Source organism: Chiloscyllium punctatum, chromosome 9 (assembly GCF_047496795.1).
Source record: "Chiloscyllium punctatum isolate Juve2018m chromosome 9, sChiPun1.3, whole genome shotgun sequence".
NCBI lineage: Eukaryota > Metazoa > Chordata > Chondrichthyes > Orectolobiformes > Hemiscylliidae > Chiloscyllium > Chiloscyllium punctatum.
In genome coordinates, this window is record NC_092747.1 from 36,472,485 (window position 1) to 36,497,964 (window position 25,480).

The window sequence follows — 25,480 nt, forward strand, 5'->3', positions numbered from 1 at the left end:
ATCCAGGGGCATTTTAATAATAATTATTTTAAAGCTCCAACATTTGAACTTCGCCTTATATTTACAAGCAGCTATTTTATACTATCCTGCATTGATTCCGACTTATGTATAAATTTATGTATGAATGAACTCAAAAATGGAACCACTTGCATTTACCTCTACCTGCTTTCTGTTCACCAATTCTATTTCAAATGCTATTTGTATTCAGATATTAAGCTTTAAATTTTGTCCTTTTATTACTTTTGTAGCCTTAGTTTTTTTTAAATTTTCTATTCCTTTCAGTCAGTCTATTGCTCAATTTCCATTTTAATAACTTTCTCCCTTACCTCATCTCTTCTCGATTTATTACATCTTCTAAAATTTGATCCCTAGCTCCTACTATTCAATCGAGAACTGCCTCTAGTTATGTGGCTCACTGGAATACTGGTCACAGCAAGACTTAGGTAAATACCATTCTAATGGTGTAAATCCTACTCTCCCATCTATCAGTGACAATGCTCTACAAACCAGAATCCAGTTCTACCACAGTAGTGTTTGAGCCACAATGTCCTGTCAATTTGTTCCTGGCTCAGCTGATAGTCTATAGATTGTAGACCAAACATATGATCCTTTTTTTCCAGCTCCTTATAGTGCACCTGCAAAGCCTCATTCCTTGTCCCACCTATGTGGACCACAATGTCTGAATGGAGGGTTGAGAGTTCTTTCCAATGTAGCATGAGAGGTTGAGGGGTAAACCTTATAGTAGTTTATAAAATCATCAGGGCATAGATAAGGTGAATAGCAAAGGTCTTTTCTGTAAGGTGGTAGAGTTCAAGACCAGGGGGTATGCTTTTAAGGTGAGAGGAGAAAGTTTTAAAAAAGGACATCAGGGGATTTTTTCTTTTAAAAGCCAGCGAGCGGTTTGTGTATGGAATGAACTGTCAGAGGAAGCAGTGGAGGCAGGCACAATTGCAACATTTAAAAGACATTTGGATAAGTACATAATTGGACTGAAGGGTCTGCTTCCATGCTGTTAATCCACTGAATCCAAGTTGCCTACTCATATTTTGCTAGTTCAACTGTTCTTGCTTAATAGATCCTATTATAGACTTCTTTAATGCATTCTAGCATTTTGTGAATTAGCCTGCTGTTTGAGTTTCTTTTTCCTTTCTTTAATAGTGAAATTATATTTACTGAAACAATTGCAGTTTTGTTTCCACATCCACCTCTCTTTTAAAAGCACAGGCTAATAAACCCATCTTTTTACCCTGGCGATCTGCCTTAGTTTTGAACCTTGGTTTAATATCCCTACTGAAGAATTGATATTTTTCATCATTCATGAATTATACTGCAAATTAGTGTTCAGACACTAGTAGTGTTATGCTGTGACCAAGAACTATATTGAGAATATCTATTTCAGAGTAAATTTACAACTAGTAGGAAGTAGTAATATTCCTGTGATTATTTAGCTTGTAGCTAAAATGTACAGTTGGTAAACTGTTAAAACATTTAAAGGTATGAAATTACAATACATTCTGACAGTCTCTATAAAGAAAATAGTTTATTCAAAACCAGTACAAGTTGCATTTACAAACCTTACACACTAATGTAGGGAACACCAGATCATTTTAAATGGAACATTCAGTCCTCAACAATATGTACTCTAAATGTAGTGGAAAAGAACCTCAATTTTTATTTTCTATTCCTCTGCCATTTACAAGGCAAAACCTGTTTGTTATGTAAATCATCCTCAACCTGAGCTTCAACTTTGTCACAACCAGTGTTTTGTGCAGGACCAGTTTTTCTTTCAGATTGACAAGTATCTTCATTTGAATTTCCCATACTAATTTCATTTGTGCGCCTTCTTTTGGACTGAGAGACAACAGGTGAACTTTTATTTAGTGAAGCAACGACTGTCTCAAATTCACATTCAAGCGATGTTTTGTCATTTTGCTGCAAAGATGTAGAGTCATTAGAACTGACAATTTGCACCTTTTCACATGAGCCTTTGTTATTTTCACAGCTCCCATTAACACAACATTCACAAGGCACTTGTATATTTGTCATTGCAAGTTCTTCATCTGTAATCGAATTATCAATAATCTTGGAAACTTTGCTCCCAAATTCACCATTTTGTGGCAATAAGGCAAGGTTCCCATTACTGACAATTTGGGATCTTTGAATCTTTTCTCTGTCCCTTTCATTGTTCTCATTAGCACAACCTTCAAAAAGTGCCTGTGTATTTATCATTGCAAGTTCCTCATCTGTAACCCAGTTGTCCTCAGTTATTTTTGAAGTTTGAGACCCAAAATTAATGCCAAGGTGACTTTTAATATTTTCAGATGAAAAGGTAATACCCTTTGAAATGATCATTTGTGTCTTTGTAATCTTTCCTTCCTCATTTTTACTGTGTCCATTTTCCCAACCTTCTCGAAGTGCCTGAGTGTTTATCATTGCAAGTTCTTCATCCGTGACCCAATTATCATCAGCTATTTTGGAAACTGCAGTTCTCTTCAAAGAGGAAAGTTTATTAGTTCCAGTTTGAATTGTTGCTTCATGGCTTGGAGGGATAACACATCGCCTGGGTGGTTTAAAGCCTTTCTGTACAGCTGGTGAAACAGAACTACAAAGGGGAGACAATGGAGCAGGAGAAGGAATCCGAGACAAAAAACTAAGTTTCTTCTTCTTCAAATTTGCTACCGAATCACTAGATGTTGGTTCTGTACTACACAAAGCAGGTCTGGATCCAAGTTCTACAGATGGTGAAAGTATCTGTTTCTTACTTTCAGAATTAGATGGTGTATCCTAAAAAGGGGCATAAAAAGAAAAATATACATTGGCAATGAACAAATCCATGAAACACTGTCCTGTTAACCTTTAAAGAACTGATCCAACAGAATCTAAGATTTTAAAAAAGTCTAATCTTCTCTGAACTTGTAACTCTAACTGCCCGGAATGTCAATTCTCCTATTCCTTGGATGCTACCTGACTTGCTGTGCTTTTCCAGCAGCACACTCTCAACTCTAACTATAGTTTCTTGTTCACCACCCACGTCATTCTTCCATCTAAAGGACCAGCCCATCAAAGTTCTGAAATTCCATCCTTTAACCTCTCTCCCTCTAAAACATTTAAAAAATCTTTGACCAAGTTTTTTGTTTATATCAACTGTCCCAATACATCTTTCTTTGCTCATTGTCAAATTGTATAATTATATTCCTGTGATAAACCTTGAAACATTTCACTATGATTAATATCACTATATAAAATGCATATTCTCTATTAATTATATAAGATCATACAAGATCTCTGGCACTTTTGAACCTTAAACATTATCCAAAGAAACAAGCAGCTTTCCTGAGATTACTGAAGTCATACGAGATATACAGCACAGAAATAAACCCTTCGGTTCAACTCATCCACGCAGACCAGACATCCTAAACTAATCTGATCCCATTTGCCAGCACTTGGCCCCTAACCCTCTAAACCAATCCTATTTATACACCCACCTCGATGCCTTTTTAAATGTTGCAATTGTACCAGCCTCCACCACTTCCTCTGGCAGCTCATTCCATTCATACACCACCCTCTGCATGAAGAAGTTGCCAGAGGTCCCTTTTAAATTTTTCCCCTCTCACCTTAAATCTATGCCCTCTAGTTCTGGACTCCCCCACCCCAGAGAAAAAACCTTGACTATTTACCCTACCAATGCCCCTCATGATTTCGTAAACCTCTATAAGGTCAGTCTTTTGCTTACTGCAGATCATCAGGTTGATGTGCGTTTAGGAGACAGCAGAACCAATTAATCATCTGTTAAATCTAGTAGCTTTCAGACTTTAAGCTGGATTTTGTTCCCATGAACTGGCAGCTTATTTCACTTGTCCAAATTACTACACTTCAAAGCAAATGCTCTTTAAAATATTTTGTTTATGTCCATGAATAATTAAACTGGATGACAGAGAATATAAGCCATTCAAATCAATCAATGCTATATTTATGCTTGTTTTGAGCCTCCTCTTTTCTTTTCACACCTAAATTTACCATTGTAACCCTCTCTGGTATCCCAATACTTTATATCGCCTAAATGAATGAGATGTGGGCATTGCTGGCTGGACCAGCATTATTGTCAATCCCCAGTTACTCTTGAGAAGATGCTGGTCGGCTGAAGGGGCAGAGTGAGCACAGGCCGAGTCCCAGAAGTGAGTCTCAGCTGGAGGCCGGAGCAGGAGCAGAGCAAGGCCAGGCCTGTCAGGGGACTGAGTTCTGGAGGCGAGTCTGTGGCAGAGGCCTGCATGTGGAGGCAGCGAGGCTTTGTGTCCTGAAGCCCAGTGGGCATAGTGAAAAAGGACTACAATTTGAGTACTTTAAAGATACTTTTTATTCTTATTATGGACTTTTAAAACTCTGTATTCCCATGCTAGTCTTTTTTTAAAACTATTTCAATTCTGTAACAATACAAAGTACCTGTACCTAGGTACCCTATACCTAAATGGCACAGAGAGGCAACATTATGAATTTTTCACTGCACTCATTTGAGGCATGTGACAATAATACTCAAGGTTATTCTAAATCTGTTAGGGAGGGAACTTCCAACAACACTGAAGGAACAATGTCTTTCTAAGTCATGATGGTGAATGGCTTGGAGGGGAACTTGTAAGCCATGGTGTTTCCACATATCTGCTTTCCTTGTCCTTTTGGATGACAGCAGCAGTGAATTTGAAAAGTTCTGTATAAGGAGCACTGTGGCATATAATATAATACAGCTAGTAATAGTTGGTAGAGGAGGCAGTGAACTTTAGTTAATTTGGTATCAATCAAGCAGGCTGCTTTGTCCTGTAGAGTGCCAAACTTCATTATGGACAATGAATATTGTTGGAGCTGCACTCTTCCAGGCAGTAGCATCTACTCTGATTTGTACTTTGTAGATGATGGACACACCTTGAGAAGTCAGGAGAAAAGTTACTTCCTGCAAAATTCTTAGCCTCTGACTTGCTGTTGCAGTCACAGTATTTATATAGCTAGTTCAATATCTAGTCAATGGTAAAACCCAGCATTTTGTTTATAGGGGATTAAGGGATAGTAATACTAGATTAATATCACATTATATGCTCTTTTGTGGGAGATGGTCACTACCTGGCACTTGAAGGGGCAAGTGCTACTTGCCACTTGTCAGTTCAAACCTGAATATTCTTGAGGTCTTGCATTTGGACACAAACTGCTTCAGTATTTGAGAAGTGACAAATAGTGCTCACTGTTTGCTGATAACTGCATATTGCTACTTATGACCATTTGACAAAGGGAAGGTCAATCATGAAGCCACTGAAGATGGTTGGACCTAGGATACTAATTTGGGGAACATCTGCAGAGATGCCCTGAGCTGAGATGACAGCTATCCATCACCCTCAAACATCTTCCTTTGTGCGAGCCATGACTCTAACCAACAGAACGTTTCCCTCTGAATCCTAGTTTTACTATAGTTCCCTGACACCTTACTACACAATTCACTTCAACTATTGCCAGTGATAGCTCATTCCACACTTTGATTGCTCTTTGGGCAGAGACATTTCTTCTTAATTCCCTCAGAAAGTATGCTCTCTGTATTCATTCTATCCAAATCCTCTATAATTTTAAAAGCCTCTATTAGATCACCCACCAGCATTTCTTCCCCTAACAAAAGAGACACAATCTTTTAATTCGTTTTATAGCAAATTTACCCAAACATGAAATTATCCATGTAAATTCACTGTGCCCTCTCCAGAGTCTCTATATCCTTAGTTTTATATGGCAATGAGAACTGTACATAATCCAAGGTTCAATACAGGTCTAGTATCAATCTTCCTCATTTTCATTTCTACTCAGAGAAAATAATTCTTCTAAAACATGAACTTTTAACGCATCTCACAATATCTATCAGCGTTCTGACGTTACAATCTTTCTAGTGAATTATTAAATTAGTGTGAATGCCTACCTGCATCAATCTATCTAGACATTAATTATTAGGAGCTTGCTTTTGTATAATGTTAAGGGAACAGCAAGTCAAATCACCCTCCCTATCTCTGTATTTGCAACATGTAAAATCAAAATGTTCAATGACCCTCAAAATTAATCCAAAGGTTCCTAATCAGGTTTTAAGAATAACATATCAGTGCCAGGTTTATAGCTGAAACAAAAATTAACAATCTATTAATCATCCAAAGAGCAAAATTAAACAATATAATTAATATGCTTTTTATATATTTAGACATGGTAAGTGGGTGCCACTGACCAGGCCAGCGGTTTATTGCCTTAAGTATCCTAATTGCCCAGAGTGCAGTTAAAAGTCAACCACATGAAGGCCAGACCAGATAAGGACAGCAGTTTCCCTCCCCAAAGGGCATGAGTGAATCAAATGTGTTTTTATGACAAGCATCAATGGTTTCATGATCATCATAAGACTCTTAATTCCAGATTTTTATTGGCAGAATTTGAACCCAGGTCCCCAAAACATTAGCTGGGTCTATGGATTAATAGTCTAGTGATAATAACACTAGGCCATCACCCCCCCCTAATTAATGTTGATGATTTAAAACCAATCGTCATTGAACATAGACACAGTTAAAGGATACACCGAAAGAATAATTAAGACATGTAATTGGCCAGTTCACTTAAGCAGTTTTAATTATGCATAATTCCACAGGCACATCGGCTTGCATTTTGCTGGAGTTTTGAAGAGACCAGTCAATAAGATAGCATTCAGTTGGCTATGGGGGATATTTACATTTTTCTTGTAACTGGAATTCTGTACTCTTAACTTTTAATAAAACGATAAAGGAGGATAACTAGAAAACAACCATGACTCCCACCGGCAGCTTTTATAGCCACAGCCCCGACTTAAGAAGAAACATTGGCTTTGCATTATGTTGTTTCTAACACATTCTGTCAGACTGGTTAGCACAGGCTTCCCCATGATAGCCCCTTTTAATGTCCAAATGTTTGTCAGCCTTTCAGCATAACACATCTCTGGAGCTGAAACAACAGTGTTCTTTGAATAATAATCAAACCACAATTAACTTCACAGGCTAGGTCCCATGAGCAAAGCAGTTTTTAAAAAAAAACAAGCTGCTGCTCGCAGTCCAAAGGTCATTTTCAATTAACAGCTCACAGTTCCAACCAAAAAGGAGAAGAAAGAAATTGAAGATCTTGACATTAGTTTGTTGAAACATCCCATTTTATTAAAAAAAATCTAAATACACTCTTCTCATTATGCTGTATCATGTCTTCCTACTTCATCTCTTTGGTGAAAGCCAAAGCAAAAACTTTTTTTTTGTCATGTCTGTTTAATTACCTATGATGTTAATCTGCCTGTTCCATCTAACATAATTCCAGCACAGCCTTTTTTATTTTCTTGACATTCCTGTTAAAGCTTCATTGGTTTGTCTCATGTTTCTCAATTGGTTCCATAGTTCTTTGTTGCCTTAATTTTTTTGCTGTCCTCTTTCCTAATCTTTGTACTCTTGCTTATTATGAATTCCTCGACTATCTGAATACTTCGCATCTCTCTCATAACCCTCAAAGTATTCAATTCTGACTTTATTCATTGATGGTGTTCTATCAGTATTGAATAGAAATTGCCCCTTTTGTGGAATACATTTTCCCTGCACTTTGCTCCAAGTTAAAAACATTTCCACTATTTCTCTAGTTGTCGTTTGCTAATAGTTGCCTACTTTATTTTACAAAGTTCAATTCATAGCCTCTCAAAATCAGCTTTTCTCTAATCTATTTCAAGTAACTCCACAGAGGCCGGTATCCTGTCACCAAATCACCCTTTATCTGCACGTGGAGAGCCTCTGACACTGATCCAGCTCTGAGTGAGCAGAACCTCTGACATTCTAGTTTATTTTTTTTCTCTCTTCTGACATTCTAGTTTATATCTGTCAGCCAGGACTCCCTGATTGGTCCAGATTAACAGCCACAATAGGGAAATCCATTCTGAGGTCTACTTCATTAACCTCACTTCAATTACTAAACTTTTAACTTTGTTTTTTGTTTGAGTCTTTTTCTACCATCATCTGAAAATGCTTTACAATATGGCCACTAAAACCTAGACACAGTTCTCTTACCTGTCTTGGTGCATTCTTCAGTACCAAATCCAGAGAATCTTACTTTGTTGAGCTTTTCACATACTGGATTAGAAAAGAATCCTGTACACATTGTAGGAATCCATTTCCTTGTCCTCATTACTTATTACTTTTGTTGAATGAATATCAGGGTGATTGAGATCTTCTTGATTATTACTGCATGTTTTATTTTTAAATGGAATCCACTAACTTGCCTGCATATTTCTCCCTCTAAGTCTCTTTCAAAAGATGGTCTGTAGGCTACACCTTTGAAGATGTGACAGATCCTTTGTTAACCTTTATCTCTATTCATATGAATTTTACTTTTGTATTGCTGATGACTGCATATCTTTCTTCTACTCACATGAACAAGGAACAAGAGTAAGTCCGCTCCACCATTCAAAAAAATCTGACTTTAACCTCAGCTCCATGTTCTGACCCGGATAATCTTTCAAACCCTTGGCAATCAAGAAACTATCTACCTGTGTAGTCATAGTGATGTACAGCATGGAAACAGACCCTTCGGTCCAACCCAGACATGCCAACCAGATATCCCAACCCAATCTAGTCCCACCTACCAGCACCTGGCCCATATCCCTCCAAACTCTTCCTATTCATATACCCATCCAAATACCTCTTAATTGTTGCAATTGTACCAGCCTCCACCACTTCCTCTGGCAGCTCATGCCATACATATACCACCCTGTGTGAAAAAGTTGCCCCTTAGGTCTCTTTTATATCTTTCCCTCCTCACCCTAAACCTATGCCCTCTAGTTCTGAACTCCCCGACCCCAAGGAAAAGACTTTGTCTACTTACCCTATCCATGCCCCTTATAATTTTGTAAACCTCGATAAGGTCACCCCTCAGCCTCCGATGCTCCATAGAAAACAGCCCCCGCCTATTCAGCCTCTCCCTATAACTCAGATCCTCCGACCCTGGCAACATCCTTGTAAATCTTTTCTGAACCCTTTCAAGTTTCACAATGTCTTTCCAATAGGAAGGAGACCAGAACTGCACGCAATATTCCAACAGCGGCCTAACCAATATCCTGTATAGCAGCAACATGACTTCCCAACTCCTGTACTCAATACTCTGACCAATAAAAGAAAGGATACCAAATGCCTTCTTCACTACCCTATCTACCTGCGACTGACTCCACTTTCAAGGAGCTATGAACCTGCACTCCTAGGTATCTTTGTTCAGCAACACTCCCTAGGACTTTACCATTAAATGTATACATCCTCCTAAGATTTGCTTTCCCAAAATGCAGCACCTCACAGTTATGTGAATTAAACTCCATCTGCCACTTCTCTGCCCATTGGCCCATTTTGAGGAAGAGAAAGCCTAAGATTTCCTACTCACAGAGTCACTGCACTTTTAAATAGGCACTCCCTTATTTTTAAATTATGATCATAGTTGTAGATTTTTTGATAAGAGGAAACATCCTTTCAAAATCCACCTGATCAAGTTCCCTCACGATCTTATATGTTTCAATTAAGTCGCATCTGACTGTTCTAAACTCCAAAGGATACAATCCTAGCTTGTCTAGCCTTTCCTCATAAGGCAAGCTGCTCATTCAAGGTATTAGTTTAGTAGACCTTCACAGAACTGTTGTTATTCCAAGTAGATGTGGCGACTCACCGCTCCATTTTCCACCTCTACCTTTTTAAAATGTGTGTCAGACATAGTAATATTTTATTCCCCATCTTGAATTTTCTTTGCAAAGTTGGAGTAATTCCTATTATGTCTGATGGTTCTCAATCCATGGTTAATTCTAGATCTCTTATGAATACTGTGCGCATTGTTGTGCAGACACTGTAACTCATCTTAACAGGATTTCCTCTCATTGCATGTTTAATCATCTTTTTACACTCCTGTTTCAAATCTCAACACTTGCCATCAATGTGCTGTGATCTCCTGCCATTTTATATTTAAACTGGTAATGATTATTGTCAACACTAGTTTTAAACCTGTCACCTTTCCACTGGGACATTTGCCCAATCCAGTTTCAAGTGGAGCCAATCCCAACTGCAGATTCTTCCCGTCTCTAGAGTACCTTTAAAAGGAGTCGTAGAGTCATACAGATGTATAGCACGGAAACAAAGGAATCTCTCTTTGCCACAACAGTCCTTTAGCTACATAATAATTACCTATATTCTTCTACTCCGAAGCCAATTTGTGCACGGTTCAGAGATTATAACTCTTAAGGAACTGCTTTATAATTTAAAGCTTACCTTGCAATTCTTCCAGCAATACCACCCTTCTATGTTTAGTTTTGTCATGTGTTGCAACATGAATCACGGCAGTTATTTAATAATCAATGTATCCTGGAATGAATTTCTCCTTGTTTAAAATGTTTGATAGAAATGTTGATCATATTAGTTACTTTATTTCATTGTTAAAGAGTTATCTGTCTACAAGTGTTTTTGAGGAACAACTAGCAAATAAAACAAATTACATACAGTAAAGACTGTTTGCAATACAGGGATATTTAAACAGAATGCATATACACATACCAGAGTGCTACTATCTGAAACAGAGCCCGATATCCTTTGAGTAGAAACAAATGAATGAGCACCCAAATCTCTGGATGTCCTTGGAGTATTTACTGTTTCAAGCACAGTCATCACCTTTTCCTCAGTTTTCTTAATGAAACTCTGTAGATTCTGCAGCAAGAATACATAAATTGGAAAATCTTTTCCAATGAGCATTTCATTTTTGAAGTTTGTGGTAGAAATATAAATTAAGAATACGCTCCTTCAATTGCTTAGCTGGTTACAATTGCATAAAACTGATCTAAGGTGGCTGGAATGTTTATTGAGAAAACCAAAAAAAAATCAACATACAGGTTCAGTTGGCATTGAGGAAGGCAAATGCAATGTTAGCATTAATTTCAAGAGGGCTACAATTCAACAGTAGGGATGTACTGCTGAGACTGAATAAGATTCTGGTCAGATGTTTACACAATATTGCGAGCAGTTTTGGGCCATATGGATGTGCTGGTGTTGGAGGGAGCCCAAAGGAGGTTCATAAGAATGATCCTGGGATTGAAGAGTTTGTCAAATGAGGAGCGGTTGAGGATTCTGGGTCTGTACTCGATGACAGTTTACAAAAGTGAGGGGGCATCTCATTGAAACTTACAGAATACGGAGGAGTTTGGATAGTGTGGGATATGGAGAAGATGCCTCCATTAGAAGAAACTAGGACCCAAGGGCACAGCTTCAAGTGAACTGATGGCACTTCAGAACGGAGATAAGGAGCAACTTCTTCTGCCAGAGAGGATAGTGAATCTGTGGAAATCTGTCTCAGAAGGCTGTGTAGAGGTCAAGTCACTGAGTGCATTTAAGACAGAGACAGCTAACTTATTGATTAGTAAGGGGACCAAAGGTTACAGGGTGAAGGAAGGAGAACAGGGTTGAGAAACATCAGCCATGCTTGAATGGCAGAGCAGACATGATGGACCACATGGCTTAATTCTGTTCCTATATCTTACGGCCTTGGGAAGGCAGCAGTGCAATCACTAGTTAGACTCCAGATTGCTGTCCAAGAGGGGAGAGATCAGCAGCCAACTGTCTGGTGGCTATAACCTCCTTTATCCATGAAGGCATTTTATTGCCATCTCAGCAACATTGTTCATCTTTACCTCAAAATATCCTATATACAACAAACTAAATTTGAAATCCCGAGTCTTTAAACGTCTCCTTGGTTTCATCTCAACCTACCTTTGCAAATGCACACTAGGTTCACTATCTCTCACTGAACAAATGACACAAGAGAAAACAGTTTGTTCCTCCACTCCATTTCATGCATCTAGCTCTTCAAATCACATCCTCTTGATCCTGATCAAGGTTCTGATGATCGCTCCTTAGCTCAGCTCAATTTTTCTAACTCCCTGTTTGCATAGTGACTTATATTAAATGGACTGCACAAATGCAATTTATTGGTGCAAGTGGAGTATGCTGGGAAAACTTCTTGTTTTATATATACATTCAATTTGTTCAGGGAAAAAAATAAAATGGTACATTTTTTCAGTATCATCAAAATATTCTATATATGCCCATCTATTTAATGGAAAGTTTATTTTTACTCAATCGTGGCATGTGGGCTTTACTGGCTTGGCCAGCATTTATTGCCCCATTCTCTGTTGCCCTTAAAACAGTAGGTATCATTGAGAAGCACAGTTAATAACCCCTTCCATCATTGACTGGTAATGGAACAGTAATTGGCTGGATGGGATATGTCCTGTTTTTGTGGACAGGACATACCTGGACAATTTTCCACATTGTCAAATAGATGCTAGTGTTATAACTATACTGGAATAGTTTGACTAGTTTTGGAGCACAGTGTTTCAAAGCTATTGCTGGAATCTTGTCAAAGCATACAGCCTTTGTAGTATCCAGGAGTTTCAGTTGTTTCTTGGAATCATGTAGATTATAAACCGGCCCAGTGGCTCAGTGGTTAGTATTGCTGCCTCACAATGCCAGGGTACTGGGTCCGAATCCAGCCTGTGTGGAGTTTACACATTCTCTCAGTGCCTGTGTGGGTTTTCTCTGAGTGCTCTAGTTTCTTCCCACAGTCCAAAAATGCGCTGGTTAAGGGTGGATTGGCCATGCTAAATTGCCCACAGTGTCCAGGGATGTGCAGGCTAGGTGGATTAGCCATGGGAAATGCAGCATATAGGAATAGGGTCAGATGCCCTTTAGAGGGTCAGTGTAGACATGGTGGACCAAATGACTTGCTTTCACACTGTGGGGATCAAGTTGGCTCAGACAGGCATCTGTGATGCTGGAGACCTGTGGAGTGGACCTAGATGGATCTTCCACTTAGAACAATTTTCAGCCAGAAGTGCTAAGTGCTTCAGCTTTATTCCTTTGCACTGATGTGCTGGGCTCTCCCATCGTTCTACATGAGAATGTTTGTGGACCCTCATCCTGCAGTGAGTTGTTTAATTGTCCATCACCATTCACATCTGGATGTGACATCACTAGAGCTCAGGTCTGATCCGTTGGTTGCGGAATTGTTTAGCTCTATTTAGCTGGTTATGCATATGTAATAGTTTCACCATATTGACACTACATTTTAAATATGCTTTGTACAGCTTCTGTAATCTCCACTGAACCAGGATTTCAACACAACAGAGTTTCAAGTGTAAGAGTTAATATCACTGCCTTAAGAGCAAGAGGAGGAATTTGTTTTATTATATATTCAGGTTCACATAACCCATATCAACACCTTTCTTTCACACAAGTGATGATATTACTGTTGTAATTGCTATCCTTATACAGAGTCATACAGCACAGAAACAGGCCCTTCGGTCCAACCAGTTCATGCTAAACATAATCGCAAACAAGTCCCACCTGCCTGCTCCTAGCCCATATCCCTCCGAACCTTTCCTATTCATGTATCTATCCTAACATCTTTTAAACATTGTAATTGTACCGGCATCCACCACCTCAAGTTCATTTCACGTGTGAACTATCCACTGTGTAAAAACTTTGCCCCTCATTTCTTTTTTAAATAATCTCTCCTCACACCTTAAAAATGTGCCCCTTAGTCCTGAAATTTCCCATCCTAGGGAAAAGACAACTACCCTATCTACACCTCTCATTATTTTATAAACTTCCATCAGGTTGCCTCTCAACTTCCTATGCTCCAGTGAAAGAAAGTCCCACCTATCCACCCTTTCTTTATAACTCAAACCTTCCATACTTGGCAATGTCCTGGTAAGTCTCTTCTTAATCCACTCCAACTTGATAATATCCTTCCTACAAACTGGGTGACTAGAACTGGACACAATATTCTAGAAGAGGCCGCACCAATGTCCAGTACAAAGACAACCAACCTCAACGTGACTCCCATTCCTATACTCAAAGTACTGAGCAACGAAGGCAAACATGACAAACACCTTCTTAACCACCTTGCCCATGTGTGACACAAAGTTCGAAGAATTATGTACCTGCATCCCTCGGTCCCTCAGTTCTACAACACTGCCCAAGGCTCTACCATTAATTGGATAAGTCCTACCCTTGCCTGACCAAAATGCAATACCTCGCATGTATCCAGATTGAACTCCATCTGCCATTTTTTAGCCCATTGACCCATTTGATCAAGATCTCCTTGTAATCTTAGAAAACTTTCTTCACTGTCTAATATACCACCAATTTTGGTGTCGTCTGCAAACTTACTAACCCCATGCCTTTTTTATTCTCATCAAAAATCATTTATATAAATAACAAACAAGAGAGGACCCAGAACTGATCCCATGGATCCCCTCTGGTCACAGGCTTTCAGTCTGACAATTAACTCTTCATTATTACTGTCTCCTTCTATTAAGCCAATTATGTATCCAGTTGGCAAGCTCACCCTGAAATCCCTTGTGACCTAACTTGACTAATTAGTCTACCTGTCTAACTATCAAAGCTTTAAGGTGCTTGGAAGAATTTTTAGACTTTGCTTGGATGAACAGCATACTAAATGGAATAGTGTTTGATTGAACACATTTTAAACTTAGTGTTATATCTGTCTGAAAGGCTCCAGATAAGCAAGTCTTTAAAGATACATTATCAACACCAGATGTTGTCTGGTAACAGTCTGCCTGACCATTGCCAAGCGAAATTGAAAATTAAAGTCATTTAAGAATGGGATAAGACTGTTTATGAATCCACTTAGTGCTCAATACATGAACTAGACCAGAGGATAATATTCAGGGAGTTTGTCAATCACATCTAAAGTAAAAAATCTTACTCTACTACAAGATTACTATAACAAATAGCAATTTTCAAATGTTCTACCTGAACAGAAAGTTGCAGTTGAGTGTACTTTTCCCGTAGATGTCCTTCCTTTGGGTTTGCAGAGAAGCTGGAAAGATCCCCAGTGGACAGAGTAGGAATACCCATGTACCTACATGATTTCCACTGTAAATTGCTTGCGCCAACCAAGGCACCTGGTTTGATGGTATCTTCCAAAACCAGCTGGCCTAAACCTCCCCAAATCTTTACAGCCACCAGATCCTGGTTTTCATCAGCCAGGTACACAGTTGTAGGTGCACCTGCAATATAACGTAAAGGATAAATAAATTAGCACTTTAAAGCTCCATTAACTCGCTTCTTGGAATTTAATGACTTTCATGTTCAAAAGCCTGATGCACCACCAGTCAAAGTGAAATTGGGAATAAATCTCCATTGTGATTGTGCTGTCATGTACATTGAACATTCTAGTAGCATAAAATGTTACAATCTATTTGATGCCAAAATATAAGTCTGCTGTGAGATAAAATGAACAATTTGGAGATGTCACTGCAAGTATCCAGCTTCTAGATTCTTCCATAAGACAAAATTCCAGGTCCCAAAAGATTCTATCCTAGGGTCTTAAAAGAAATGGCTAGATGGGTGATGTATAGGTTTTAACTTCACAAAATTCCTCTGATTCAAGGAAAGTTCTATTAGATTGGGAAATATAAATGTAACTTTTTTTCCCAAAAAGAGGAGACAAGAAAGCAAGAGAAGTGAAGCCTGTTAGTTTAATATCTCACAGCTCTGCAGATCTCACCATTTAGATTTTTTTGCTCACTGCCACAACGAACAATTTCACTTTTTTTGCATTATCTCCATTTACCTCATCTTGTTCACTTATTTAACTGATGTATGCCCCATTGTAGCTTCATGCCCTCTTTGCAACCTACTTTAACTACCTTTGCGTCATTAGCAAGTCTAGAAATTATATCTTTGGTATCTAATCTAAGTGATTTATAAAAATGGTAACAAGTTGAGGGCCAACAGTGATTCCTGTAGCATACTATTTGTTCCATCCTGCCAACCAGGAAATGACCCAATATGACCATTCTTTGTTTCTTGTTAGTTAGCTAATGTTCAATTTATGCCAATGTGTCACTCTTTACATCATGAGCACTTAATTACAACTATAACTTTTGATGATCCAGTACAAGACAAGCATCTTTATCCACATTATGTTACTTCCTCAAAGGATTCTAATAAAATTGACTCAACATTATTTCCCACTTTCTCTTTCACATATCAGTTTGACTGTCCCTTGAACCTTTCTAAGTGCCCTGCTATAGTGTGTTACATAATGGCTTATGACAACTTTCTTATCAAGCTAACTGGCTTGCAGTTTGTTTTCTGTCTACCCTCCCATTTTGAATATTGAGCTAGCCAATATTTCCACTCTAATAAAGTCTTCCTTGATCGAGGGAAATTAAAACCAATGCATCAACTCGCACACTAATCATCTCCCTTGAAAGCTGAGGAAGTAGTCCATTGGGACCCGGGGACTTGCCCTTCAGTTGCAAGTTTGCTCAATGTCATTTCCTTTTAATCGTAATTTTTTTTCTTGAGTTGCTCCCCTCTTTCCAATTCCAGATTTAGAATTGTTTCTCGAATATTTCTTGTATCCACTAAAGTGAAGGTTGACAGCTTTCTGTCTCACTAAATTTTCTTTTCTTATAAATCTCTATCTCAATCATTGCAGTTTCTTAAGCTCCACCAATCTTCTGACCTGCCATCCATTTTTACATCATTAAATTCATTGCCTGTGGGCTTGTGAACATTTTTAGTGAATCACAGATTGGGGGTGGGGGGGGTCGTTTCATCCCCTTGGATTCTTCTTTCTTGTTGGAATTAATCTATTCTGTGAATTTGGAAAAATCCTCCTCAATATGATCCTTTGCATCATCATCAACCTTTCCGATGAACCCATTTGCTAGCTCACTTCAGCTAGCTCTGCTTTCATGTTTTCATAATTACCATTACTTCAGTTAAAAATACTGGTCCAGGACCCATTCGCCCTGCACTAAATTAAATGCAATAGTGAGTTTTATTATGTACACTGCTATCAAGATGGACCTTCACTATGAGGCAAAAACAGAAATTGCTGAAGAAACTCAGCAAGTCTGGCAGCATTTATGAAGAGAAAACAAAGGCAGTGTTTCAGGTCCAGTAGCTTGTCATCAGAACCCTTCACTAGGAGGTTATCAATTAATGCTCTCTCACTGCACAATACTACCTTTAGTGTAGCCTGGTTTGTTAGGGACCAGACCAAATCCCTTAAAACATGTCAAGGAGATAGCCTTGACCCTACCTTTCTTATTTTAAAGGCATGTACCAGGTGTTACGTTCCAGATGCAATTCAATTAGTCAAAGTATAGGTACACAATCCTTTATCCAAAACCCTCGGGACTAGCTGGTTTTTGGAATTCGGAGTTTTTCAGATTTTGGAATAAGTGACAGTTTAACGGTAAAATGAAAAAAAATCTTACAGAACAGCAGACACGCTTGTGAGTACTACGAACCCTAAAATAGAAATGACACCTGCCAGTGCTGGGTCACGCCCCAATACTGCATCTGAGTGACACGGGTTGTGTAGGTGTGGAGGTGGCTTAACTGTTTGCAACCAAACAATCTTGTTAATGAAGAAAAAAAACTTCGAGAAAACTTCAGATTTTGAAGCTTTTCGGATTTCGGATGAAGGATCATCTACCTGTATCAGGCTTAAAGCAAACCACACTTTTTGCTATCAACAAACACAGACTTGGATCCCATTTACCAACGCCTAAGAAAAAGAACAGGAAATTACATCACCACAGGAAACTACATCACCAATCCAAGGAAACCTAAACACACAAATAGAAAGTGGGCCATGCCACCAACGCTTCATCCAGAGGCTCACCAATGATATTACCTAGTATGGTGACAAAACATCTGAAAAATGAACCTTCCAGCTCAGCGATCAAACCTACACCCAGAACCTCAACCTGAACTGCAAATTTTCTCAAAACCCACTAAAACACACTTTATTCATACACTATAAACTAAAGTTTTTAAAAAAGTGACTTAACCACAACTACCGAAATACTTAAAATAACAAACTATTCAATAACTGTTCCAATATAGTAACATCCCATTCCCCTTTGCTATGATGTGAATTTTCCTGCAAGCAGCTGCTCCTAGTCCACTTTGGCCATATCCTTTTTATCTTATTGAAATTGGCCTTCTTCCAATTCAAAATCTTTACTTCCAGTCTATTTTTGTCGTTATTCACAATTATTTTAGATCTTATTGAATTTTGGTCATCAAACACCAGAATGAATCACCCCATTTCCATATCTACAACTTGTCCAGCTTCCTTTCCTAAAATTAGATCCAGCAGCTCTTCAGTTGTGAGACTTTCTGTATGCGGGGTTAAAAACTTCTCCTGGACACATTAAGAATTCCACCCCCTCTAAGACTTTCACACTTTGGGGATTTCAAATCCCCAATTATTCTACAATTTTAACACTTCTTTGCAATATGGCTACATATCTGTCTTTCTATCTCTCCCTGATAAATTGGGGATCTATTGTACAACTCTCAAAGTATTTGCTTTTTTTAAAGTTTTAAGTTCTACACAAACAGCTTCAATTGAGGAACCTAAGATACTTTTTCTTACTGCAGGAATTTATTCCTCAAATCAATATTGGGGCATCACATAGAACATAGAACATAGAACAATACAGCGCAGTACAGGCCCTTCGGCCCTCGATGTTGCGCCGATCAAAGCCCACCTAACCTACACTAACCCACTATCCTCCATATACCTATCCAATGCCCGCTTAAATACCCATAAAGAGGGAGAGTCCACTACTGCTACTGGCAGGGCATTCCATGATCCTACGACTCGCTGAGTGAAGAAACTACCCCTAACATCAGTCCTATATCTACCCCCCCTTAATTTAAAGCTATGCCCCCTTGTAATAGCTGACTCCATACGTGGAAAAAGGTTCTCACTGTCAACCCTATCTAACCCCCTAATCATCTTGTACACCTCTATCAAATCACCCCTAAACCTTCTTTTCTCCAAAGAAAACAACCCCAAGTGCCTCAGCCTTTCCTCATAGGATCTTCCTACCATACCAGGCAACATCCTGGTAAACTTCCTCTGCACCCGTTCCAGTGCCTCCACATCCTTCCTATAGTATGGCGACCAAAACTGCACACAATATTCCAGATGCGGCCGCACCAGAGTCTTATACAACTGCAGCATGACCTCAGGACTCCGGAACTCAATTCCTCTACCAATAAAAGCCAGTACGCCATATGCCTTCTTCACTGCACTATTTACCTGGGTGGCAACTTTCAGAGATCTGTGTACATGGACACCAAGATCCCTCTGCTCTTCCACACTACCAAGTAGTCTACCATTAGCCCAGTAATCCATCTTTTTATTACTCTTACCAAAGTGAATCACTTCACACTTAGCTACATGTTTACAAACTCCATCTTGCCTAACAATTCTATATCCTAAAACACTGATCCGCCAGTCTGTCCCTCCATCATGTCTGCCTGATAGCAATAATATCACATGTTAATCAACATCTCCAACCTATTTGCCGTACTCAAGACCCTGCATTCAAACAGATGCCACCCAGCCTTGCCATTCTGCTTGTGCCTTAACTCGACTATAATTGCACAGTCTCCTAGACTGCCATGATTGCTGTTTATACTTGCCTATGTATCACACTCTATGCTGATGTTATCCCACCTCCCACCAAATTATTTTGAAACACTACCAACCACAACAGCAGGCACTTGAAGCAAATCAAGAAAAGTAGGTAAGCTAAGTAGTTAACAGAACTGAAATAATTTATGATTTGGAGATGCCGGAGTTGGATTGGAGTGTACAAAGGTAAACATCACACACAACACCAGGTTATAGTCTAACAGGTTTATTTGGAAGCATTAGTTTTCCGAACACTGCTCCTTCATCAGGTGGTTGTGGAGAATAAGATTGTAAAATACAGAATTTATAGCAAATGTTTACGGTGCGTTGTAACTGATATTATATATTGAAAAAGACTTGGATTGTTTGTTAGGTCTCTCATCTTTTAGAATGACCATGTTAGTTTCAGTTCTTTCATATGTAAATGGCAAAATCTTTTCTAAAAAAGTTACATTGTCAAGTGAATTTTAACAATAGGAGTCATGTCGGCCCAGATAACGTTTTGAAGGTGAGAGGTTGTCTATGCCACAACGGTCAGACTGATTCTAATCTAAAAAACGGATTTACAGAATCCTACATGGATTCATGCAGTTTTTGAGCAAAGTAAAAAGTAATTCTGCAAGTACAAATTCACCCCACAAACTTGTGTGTGTGTGTGCGCGCATGTTGGGGTGAGCGCGCACGCGCGCGCGCGTGTGTGCGCATGCATGTGCGCACGTGTGTGCGTGTGCAGAGAAGATATGAGTGCCTGTGAGTGTATGCATGTGAGGGTAAAGCAGTAGAAGTCTGTGAGAGGGTGTGTGTGGGAGTGTATGTGTGAGCGTATGAGAGAGGGTCTGCGTGAGGGTGTGCGTCTGTAGAAGTGTGTGTGCATGCGCACATAGCACCAAATATGCCGTATCTTTCAGATCAGTTGCTTGACTGGACTCTGAACTTTAGACAGTAATAGTCATCAGGGAAGGGGAAAGTTACTCGACCCCTGTTCCAAGAAGCAGCCAATCTCCTTAGGCTGATTAGCACTGAAAAATTTATTACTGATTAGGGATGGAAGATGTGATCATGAGCCTGGCATTACTCTCTCCACACGACTGCCTGCCCTGCTGAATATTTCTTGCATTTTATCCATTTAAGAATTTTAGCATTTGCAGCTCTTTGTTTTGGTAAACAGATTACTTTTAGTTATTCAATATTCAAGAATATTGATTCATTTGGGAAGCTAGCAACAGCAAAATATTAACATTGTATTATCCTGTGAAAGTACGTTGCAACTGACTGAAATAACGTGACCGATGAAGTACAGGTAACACAAGTTAACAAAATAAGTTAGGAACTTGCTATGCAATGATACAAGAGTTTACTGTGTATTTGATACAGCGGGAAATAGTGGCAGTAGTAAACTCCACAAAATTAAGTCTGAATTCAATTCCACACAACAGTAAATTTAAACTTTTTTCCGAAAGCTGGCAGCTCCAAAGGATTGCAGCAAAAGGTGAGTGCCAATATTTTCAGACCTCTTATGATTAAACAACCATTATAATGGAATTAGCCTCTTACATTGGTCTGTAATTTCTAGAACAGAGAAAACAGTCAAACTCAAATTTTATTAGAAAATTATTGCACGCAAATGAATACTTCGTTCAATAGAATGGATTTTCCAATTCAATCTTATTATAAGTTACTTTGAGATATTTCAAGACTCCATACCCACCGAATCTCTTCATTTATCTACCACCCTGAGAAAAATAACAGGAAATGACATCACCTACCCAAGGAAACCATAATACATAAACAGAAAGCAGGACTTAACACCAGTGCTTCACCAAAGGCTCATTGATTAGATTGCCTACAGTGGGAAACAGGCCCTTCGGCCCAACAACACACCAACCCTCCAAAGAGTAAGCCACCCAGATGCATTTCCCTCTGACTAATGCACCTAACACTGTTGGCAATTTAGTATGGCCATATTCACCTGATCTGCACATCTTTGGATTGTGGGAGGAAACCTGAGCACCTGGAGGAAACCCATGCGGACATGAGAGAATGTGCAAACGCCACACAGATAATCGCTCGAGGCTGGAATCGAACCTGGATCCCTAGCGCTGAGAGATAGCAGTGCTAACCACTGAGCCACCGTGCTGCCCCAATGATGATGTTACCTAGTACGGTGACGAAAAGTCTGAAAACTAACCTTACAGCTCTGGGGGCAAACCTACATTCAAAATCTCAACCTAAGCTACAAATCTTCTCAAAACTCACTCTTCATTTATGTTTATCAAGAATGGGGCAAAATTCAGAAAAGTTCCAAGGTGCTCGTTGAAATAGTCTTGAAATAGACGTACGAATTAGCATTTAATTTTTTTCAAAATTTGTTTGCAGCCTTTTGCTAATTGAGTTTTTTTTAAAATTCGGGCACTTTTTAATAAAAAGCAAACTTACAACTAGAATTAAAGTTAATATAAACAAATTTTTTTCTTTATGAGGTCACTTCATGAAAAGCGATAAAGATACTTCAAGATAGACATAATAAATATTAACCTGAAACACGAATTTTAACATAAATTTTTAGAATAATCCACTATTTCGTTTAATAACTAACAGCACACACTACCCTTACTTTCATCTCAAATTGCATCCAAGCCTGAAGATGGAAATTCAGTTATTAAGAATTTGGAAGTCCTGGAAACAAATCTTAAGTTTTATTTAACAAAATAATCGACTTTCAAAACTACTTTGCTTCAATCAGGAGTCACCTCCTTCCGTAAAAACAAAAAAAATGCATTTATAATATAAATAAAACACAAATATATTCTGTGAAATATCCAAATTGGTCATCTTCAGTTTCATGCTTTAAATCTGGTAAAAGTAGTCCCATTATTATTGTACCTGATTTTCCCAAAATGTGGATCACATATCCTGCTAAATCCACCTCCTTGCAAAAGGCTCTAAAGAATGGATCAATGAGCATTCTAAAGGTCACTGCCTGCCTAGGTTGATAGAGTTTTTCCAACACTTCGGGAGATGGCTGAAACAAAGAACAAAATATATTGCAAAATATGAACACATTTATAGATAAGGAAGACTTTTGTTACATATTTAGTCTACCAATCCAAATTAACTATAGATTCCCTATTGCAACATCTATTAGCTCTTAAGTAAGCTGAGGGTTTCTGCCTTTTCTGTATTATTTAGGAGTCTGTTCTATGTAATTGGGACAAGGTCAGCAAATTAAAGTTTACTAATTTGAACTGGGACTGGGAACCAAAAGAGAAAACAAGTGGGCAGCAAGGGGGAGACTGGAGACTCTAAGAATCATGTCGATAGCATTAATAAAGGGGAGAGTAGGCAGAGAGCAGATGAGCGCAAAAGAACTGGTGGCCTGAAATGCATCTACTTTAATGCAAAGGAGTATAGTGTGTGAGGGAGATGAACTTAGAGCTTGGATTGGTACTTGGGAGTTTGACGTTATTGCAATCACAGAGACTTGGTTAAAGGAAGGGCATGATGATTGGCAACTAAATGTTCCAGGATATAGACGCTTCAGACAGGACAGGAAGAGAAAAGGGGAGGGTGGGGGGGGGGGGGTGGGGAGTGGAGTTGCATTGCTGGTCAGAGATAATATCACAGCTGTGCTGAAGCATGACTCTATGGAGGTCTTGGGTAGTGAGGCATTATGGGTGGAGCTGAGAAATAAGAAGGGTGCAGTTACATTGTTGGGGCTGTATTACAGGCCTCCGAACAGTGAGCATGAGGTAGAAGAACAAATAGGTAAACAGATTATGGAAAGATGTAAAGGCAATAGGGTAGTGGTGATGGGAGATTTTAATTTTCCCAACATTGACTGGGATACACTGAGTGTCAGAGGTCTGGATGCAGTAGACTTTTTTAAGAAGCGTCCAGGACAGTTTTCTATAGCAGTATGTAAACAGTCCAACGAGGGAAGGGGCCATATTGGACCTGGTACTGCGGAACGAGTCAGGACAGATGGAAGATTTCTTTGGAAACAGGGACCACAATTCTGTAAGTTTTTTTTATCTACGAGTATTCTAAAAGTGTGGTCCTAAGGGAAGAGTACTAAACTGGTCCTAAGAAAATTATATCAAAATTAGGTAGGAGTGCAGAAATGTGGATTGAACACAGCCACTTGATATGTGGGAAGCTTTCAAAGATAGGTTAAAGATAGTGCAGGATAGGCATGTCCTGTTGAAGGTAAAGGATAGGAAGGGCAAGATTCGTGAACCGCAGATGACAGGAGAAATTATACAACTAACCAAGAGGAAAAGTGAAGCGTATATAAAGTCTAAGCAGCTAAGAACAGAACAGGTCCTGAAGGAATATCGGAAGAGTAGGACAAGTCTTAAACGAGGAATCAAACGGGCTAAAAGGGGTCATGAAATAGCTTTGGCAAGCAGAATTAAGGAGAATCTCAAAGCATTTTATTCTTTATATAAGAAGCAAGCGGGTAATTACAGAAAGGATTGGTCCACTAAAGGATAATGAAGGAAGGCTTTGTGTCGAACCTGAGAGAATGGGTGAGATTCTGAATGATTACTTTGCATCAGTGTTCACTGAGAAGAACATGATGAATCTTGAGATTACAGATAGAAGTTTGATTAGTCTGGATCACATTGACATAAGTAGGGAAGATGTGTTGGGTAGGCTAGAGGTTATTCAGGTGAAAAATCCCCAGGACCGGATGGGATCTATCCCAGGTTGCTGAGAGGGAAAATAGCTGGGGCCCTGACAGATATCTTTGTGACATCCTTAAATACAGGTGAGGTGTCGGAGGACTGGAAGGTTGCTCACGTTGGCCCCTGTACAAGGAGGATAGTAGGGATATTCTGGGTAACTACAGACCAGTAAGCCTGACGTCGATGTTGGGAAAGTTCCTGGAGAGGGTACTGAGGGATAGGATCTATTTATACTTAGCAAAGAAAGTACTTATCAGTGATAGGCAACATGGTTTTGTGTGGGGAGATCATGCCTTACCAACTTAATAGAGTTCTTTGAGGAAGTTACCAAGTTGATAGATGAAGGAAGGGCTGTTGATGTCATATACATGGACTTTAGGGAGGCGTTTGATAAGGTACCCCATGGTAGACCAAATGAGAAAGTGAAGTCACATGGTGTGCAGGGTGTTCTAGCTCAGTGGATAAATAACTGGTTGAGCAAAGGAGACAAACAGTAGTAGTTGAAGGAAGTTTCTCAAAATGGAGAAAGGTGACTAGTGGTGTTCCACACGGGTCAGTATTGGGGCCACTGTTGTTTGTAATATACATAAATGATCTGGAAGAGGGCACTGTTGGTATGATCAGCAAGTTTTCAGATGACATGAAGATTGGTGGAGTAGCAGAAAGCATAAGGGACTGTCAAAGAATACAGGAGGATATAGATAGATTGGAGAGTTGGGCGGAAAAGTGACGTATGCATTTCAATCCAGACAAATGTGAGGTGATGCATTCAGGCAAGACTAATTCTAGATCAAATTATACAATGAACGGAAGAGCCTTGGGAAACTTGACGGGCAGAGAGATCTGGGAGTGCAGCTCCATCGTACCCTGAAGGTTGCTGCACAGGTGGATAGAGTGGTCAAGAAGGGACATAGTATGCTTGCCTTCATTGGACAGGGTATTGAGTATAAGAGCTGGCAAGTCATGTTAAAATTGTACAAGACATTGGCTCGGCCACATTATGAATACTGCGTACGGTTCTGGTCGCCACATTACCAAAAGGATGTGGACGCTTTGAAGAGGGTGCAGAGATCGTTTACAAGAATGTTGGCTGGTATGGAAGGTGCTAGCTATGAAGAGAGATTGAGTAGGTTAGGTTTATTTTCATTAGGAAAAAGGAGATTTGGGGGGAGGGAAACCTGATTGAAGTTTACTGAATCATGAAGGGTTTGGACAGGGTGGATAGA

At 39.2% G+C, this 25,480-nt stretch overlaps 1 protein-coding gene across 6 annotated transcripts in view; it reads right to left on the minus strand.

The window, feature by feature from the left end:
• Positions 1-1,521: 1,521 nt before the first annotated feature.
• The window catches only part of brca2 (BRCA2 DNA repair associated), a 117,337-nt gene continuing 93,378 nt past the window's right edge, over positions 1,522-25,480 (minus strand). For 5 of the 6 annotated variants that reach the window (XM_072577242.1, XM_072577238.1, XM_072577239.1 and 2 more), the window contains 4 exons: positions 22,450-22,588; positions 14,865-15,121; positions 10,590-10,739; positions 1,522-2,784 (listed from right to left, as the gene is read on the minus strand). In XM_072577242.1, coding sequence (XP_072433343.1) covers positions 1,672-2,784; positions 10,590-10,739; positions 14,865-15,121; positions 22,450-22,588 — 1,659 coding nt within the window. In that variant the 3' untranslated portion in view covers positions 1,522-1,671. The remainder of the gene's footprint in view (positions 2,785-10,589; positions 10,740-14,864; positions 15,122-22,449; positions 22,589-25,480) is intronic. The other variant, XM_072577243.1, reaches the window with a different exon arrangement.